This window comes from Apaloderma vittatum, unplaced genomic scaffold, assembly GCF_000703405.1.
Source record: "Apaloderma vittatum isolate BGI_N311 unplaced genomic scaffold, ASM70340v1 scaffold15321, whole genome shotgun sequence".
Lineage (NCBI taxonomy): Eukaryota > Metazoa > Chordata > Aves > Trogoniformes > Trogonidae > Apaloderma > Apaloderma vittatum.
In genome coordinates, this window is record NW_009698663.1 from 36,280 (window position 1) to 41,573 (window position 5,294).

At 47.4% G+C, this 5,294-nt stretch overlaps 1 protein-coding gene across 1 annotated transcript in view; it reads left to right on the top strand.

The window, feature by feature from the left end:
• The first annotated feature begins 253 nt into the window (after positions 1-253).
• The window catches only part of LOC104280454 (glutamate receptor ionotropic, kainate 4), a 108,289-nt gene continuing 103,248 nt past the window's right edge, over positions 254-5,294 (top strand). The window contains exon 1 of the mRNA XM_009878113.1: positions 254-335. Within this exon, the coding sequence (XP_009876415.1) occupies positions 254-335 (82 nt within the window). The remainder of the gene's footprint in view (positions 336-5,294) is intronic.

The window sequence follows — 5,294 nt, forward strand, 5'->3', positions numbered from 1 at the left end:
TGTTCTTTTCCCATTTTTTGTTAGAAGCTCTTTGCCCAGTTTGACTCCAATTCCTGAATAATTCATAGCCTGTAAATAGCTTCCTCCTCCCCCTCCTTTGGTAAACAGACTCTTTGTCCCAAGCGCTTGGCAAGCTCGCAGCAGTGTCATCCTGGTGAGTCGCTGGTTGGAGGTGCTCAGGGTGCCGTGTGTTCTCTCTGCAGAGTTATGTCATGCCCAGACCACCAAAGGGCTCCATGAGGATTTATAGAAGATGCCCCGTGTCTTGGCGCCTCTGGTGCTCCTTCTGCTGTGGCTGACGAAGAGCGCTGCCAGCCCCCATTCCCTGAGGATTGGTGAGTACAAAGCTTGCTCTGCTCTGCATTTAACAGTCCGTCCACTCGTCGTTTGTGGAGATACGCTCAGGCAAGGGAAGCCAAGCCTTGCCTGGGGTGGCTGGACTCCCGGTGTTGCTGGTGTGCTCAGCCACTTGCTGAGCTACAGTGTCCCACGTTCTCTCCTCCCTCTTGTAAACGAAATGCAGTTTGTATTGAGTGTATGTATTTGCACTGGTTTTTATGGCTGTAGTGTTACCTGATGGGAATCCTTTTCTGTACACATTTGAAGTGAAAGCCACTCCTCAAAGAGGCACCGAGGAGTGAAACTTGCTCCCTGTGACGCTCCATCCCCTTGATGCTCTCCTAAGCTCCACGTAAAAGGAAATAGGTTTTTGTCACAAACATTTGTCACCACATCGATGAACAAGCATTGTTTGAGCCCAAACAGAACCTAGTTAAGTGGTGCCACAAGAGCATTAATAACTCCAGAATGCTCAATTTGTGAGAGAGTCCTATACGTTCGCTCTCCTTTGGGCTTTATGAAAAAGCATTGGGGAAGAGGCACTGTCATCTTCACTCCCTGCCTGTGCAGATTAGGGAAGAGAAATGCATCCAGAAACCTTGCAATGAAACTTGCTTCCTGGTATTGGCACTTTGCTCAGTTGTTTAGAAAAGAAACTGCTTTACCTGACTGTTTGGGGTTTTATTTTTTGGAGCTTCTGTCTGGTTTTATTAACTATTTGCTGCAGATAAGAGGCTAATCTGTTCCTGTCCCCTTTTGCAACTTTCACAGGTGACAGTTGAAGTAAAATTACTTCTCCCCTCTGCTAGTGGAGCATGGAGCAGCTCAGAAATACAGCGAGGAGAGGCTCTGTGCTGGCAGGAGTCTAGGAAGGGTGGCTGGGTGTTTTATATCCCCAGCAGGTGTGATTCATGTGGAGCACTCGAGCTGCAGAGTCTCAGCTCCACGGGCTGCATTTCATGCTGATGGGCAGATCCTCCACTTGAGCCAGCAGGATGAGGACTAAAGAACTTGTGTTACTACGCAGAAGTCAGTTTCTGAGGAGTAATGTTGAGGGAATAGGAACTTTGCTCATCCTTTTAGAAGGTGCTGGAGGTCGTGGCTTCTGTGCCAGACAGTGTTAAATCTAAGAGTGGCCCGAGACCCTGCAGGCAAGTCACAGGTGTCTCTGGTCACCTCCTGAGAATGGGACACCAGCAGTCCTCCGCTTGGACCCAGCTCATTCCCACACGTGAGCCTAAAGCAAGAATTTACTGAGGGAGGGGAAGCTCAGGTAGGTTAGTACGTAGCTGCTTTTGCTGTGATCGTGGCCTCAGAAGCTAACTCCTCCAAAAATGGTGTCTGAGGCAGATGGACAAAGAGCCAAGGAGGGGTTTGGGGTTTCGATTTTGTATCTCCAAGACACAGTTTTATTTTAACAATATCCAGATGAAAAAGTTAATAAAAATAAAGCACAAAATAAAAGGAGAGGGAAAAAAAATGTTACTAGCATCCCTGAAATCATTCCCAAATGCATGTTTTTGGCAAGGCGGGGAGATATGTTATCTAGCAACATAAATCAGTGCAGCGCAATGAAAAGGAGAACAGACCAGCATGAACATTTACATATTCAAAGAAATTGCAAGCTAACATTTAAAATAATTCTGAAAGCCATCTGGTAATGGACCACTCAAATGCACAGTGACATGATTAGTAATAGGAGGTGAACACAGGCAGTGTCGTGTCTGGGTTCTTCACCAAGATGCTAAGAGAGATCATTGGCTTCCAGGGTAGAAGGAGGCACAACAATGCTGAGTCAGGGGGGCTTGGCTTGGCTCTTAAACTGAGCTTTCTTGCTGCTGCTTTCTTGAGGTTTTGGGTGGATCTTGGCCCTGGTATTTCTCAGTGGAGTTTCTAGGCAGCAGATTGCTTAATCTTTGAGTGACAGGAAGTTTTCCTAGTCTGGATGGGACCAGCAATGAGTGTTGCATTGCAGTGAGCTTTAGAGGCATCATCTCTGAAAAAAAGTGAGCAGAATACAGGCTGCAGGGTGACCTTCCCTGTGCTTTTGGCATGCCTAGGGACAATATGTGGACTACTCTATGCTCTATTTCTCTCCTTGATATACGGGGGGAAAAAAAATGGTGTGAACTTTTTGGTGTTTCAGCCCTTTTTTTCCAGCCTTGAATTCTGTGTATTCCTTTCTGATCCCATCCGGCATCTTCCCTGGCTCTGGTTTCCTGCGGCACGTACTGGCTGTAGAAGCAATTCTGGTTCTGTTTTTTGTTTGTTCACTCATGCTCAGTAAAGTGTTGGGAAATTTACTTGAGTTATTTACTGAGTTATTTGCTTGGTCTTATAGAGCAGACTGTCAGAGCCCTAAATTGGTATTCTCTTGCTAGATTCATTGGGTGTACTAACGGCTCATTTAAAATTCATATACGAGCCAAAGTTGTAGTTTATACTTGGCATTGCCCTAACTAGCAGTAAGCTCAGTAGCACTGACATACAATCTACTGACAAACTCCTTGCAAGGCCTCCTTCAGCCCTGCAGCTCTTTCAAGTGCTTTTCTGTAATTGCCTCTGTCTATCCAAATCCCTTCTCTCCCTCTGCTGCTCAACTTTGCAAATTTTATGCGCAAGGTGAGATGCAGCTCTAGCATTTAGAGTGTTTCGTCACCCCGTATGCAGTGAACATGCATCCACCACTTGCTCATCCGATAGCTGAAGTGCTCCTTGCTGCTGTCCCAGTGCTTTTGTGGTAGGATTTCATCCACTGGAGAGGCAACGTGTGGACAAAGTCACCACAAATCCAAACTGACGGTGGGGTGTCACTAGAAGTGTCAGCCTGGGACGTTTGTCCTCATTTCTAGGCATGTTTCCAAAACCCTGGCATGCCTAGAGGCTGCACATATCCTGCATCTGCGCTGATTGTGGAATTATAATGTCAAGAAAATATTCTTGGGATCCCACGGAGCACGTGGTGTTGTGGAAAAGCGCTGGCATTTAGCTATGTGTGCTGAAGTAGGTGGGAAAAGGCAATGGAGACATACATCCAGTTTTTTTCTGCATTACTGTGATCGCCCGATGCCCCTTGATTTCCTGCCTGTCACAGGCCTGTGTAGCAGAGCATCATTTGTGTGGCCTTGCATCTCTGGGTAATTACCCTTCTGAGGTGCTTGTGATACTGAGCTGCTTGTGTAGTGAGCAGAAGGCTCCTTAGCAAACTCCAGTGCAGTTTGTGCGTTGATGTGCCTGAGCTGGAGGGATGGAGCAAGGAAAAAGCACTAGGCATTAAAAGCGTGTAAGGCAAAAATGAGCGACAATGGCAATGAACAGAATTGTGGACCATTTAGTTCAGGTTCCCCAGCTCCCAGAGGATATATGTAATTCTCCTAAAGGCACTGCAGAGAGGATCCCACAAGGCAGCGGGTTATTTAATGTTAACGCTTTGAAGATCGTGGGTACCGCTGCTGATGAAGGTGCAGTCAGTCCCCTGGATGCTGTAAGAGACAAATGGCAATGTCGGCCCTGGTGGGCAGGTACAAATGCTTCCTCCCAGGGGTGCAGTCCCAAATGGGGAGAAAAGCAACTGTGCCCATTACAGCAGGTGGGGCGGGCTGTGCTTTTGGGGCAGGATGGCTTGTGCCAGCCCCAGTGCCCTCAGATGGGGATGACAGCTAGCTGCCACGGCTCGAAAACCTGCTTCACTCACCTGTGCGGAGGCAGAGGAGCACGTTTAACTTAAACGGAAAAAGCACAAACTCCCTTCCTTATGCAGTGCTGATTTCGGGTATATACCAATGCGACTGTGCAATAAATTTGCTTTTCCCAGCAGTGAAATGGCCTTACCCAGGCTTTGAACCCAGCAAGGCTGCTGCGATCGGCTTAAAGCAGAGAAAGAGTCCAAGTCTCGTGTGGTGGTGCTGTTGCGGGAAAACCTTTCCACTTGTAATTATGATTAGTGTTTAGGAAAACAAAGCTTCTGGTAGGGGTGAGGTGACTCTCTCTCTGGCCAGCTGTCCCACCAGAAGCAGGACAGAGATGTCAGGCGCTGCCTGTGTGGAGGCTGGCACAGCTACAACACCTCTCCAGAAGGCAGCAGGCTGGAGGGGAAGGACTGGGCTGGAAGCAAAGCAGGGCACTGAGACCCGTGTGATTAGCTGGCTTCTCTGTGCGTGGACCTGTTTTTAAAGGATTAAAAATTACCTTTATAAAGAAACCGTTGTGAGCTGTGGGGCCCCAGTGCCCAAGGCTGTACCTGCACACCTGGATGTTTGCCCCCGTTGAGTGTGGGCACCTGTTTTCCGTGTGTGTGCTGGTCCCTAGGAGCTCAAGGAAGAGACTTGCCCAGGGGTGCTCCTTGGCTCCCCTCAAGCCCACACAAGGGTTTCCTGGAGACCTGCCCAGGCATGCGGCCCTCCAGCACACTGGGTGCCTGAGCTTCAGTTCTGTCTCCTGTGTGATTCCTACTTCACTGGGCTCATCTCAGCACTCATATGTAGGGTTTGGCCTATACTGATTTTATTTTATTATTTATTTTTTTAAAATGCTTTCAAATTTCCTAGTCTCTGAGAGCCTAAAGTAATAGAGAACTGTGCAGGAGGAGCAGGAGAGGTATCCACATCTTTGTTGATGCGTGACTTAGTAAATTTGTCTGGTTGAAACAATATTAATATTTCCCCCAATATTAAAATAGGCCCAGTTAAGTTCATTAAGGTGAAGTAGGTTCGTAGTTATTTGTCATTTGCTGCTGAAGAGCGGCGAGAGGTAGAGAAAAATACAATATTAATTTGCTATCTATTTGCCCTTTTAATTTAGTTTTCATTATTCTTCTAGGAGAGTGATATTTTATGTATGTTTTCTGAGTTGCATGCGTAAATCACCCACATGGATGCCAGGCTCCTTCAGCAATGCCTTGTCTAGACTTCTGTGGAGTTCTCCCCAGGTACTGCTGTGCCACAGTGCTCGGAAGA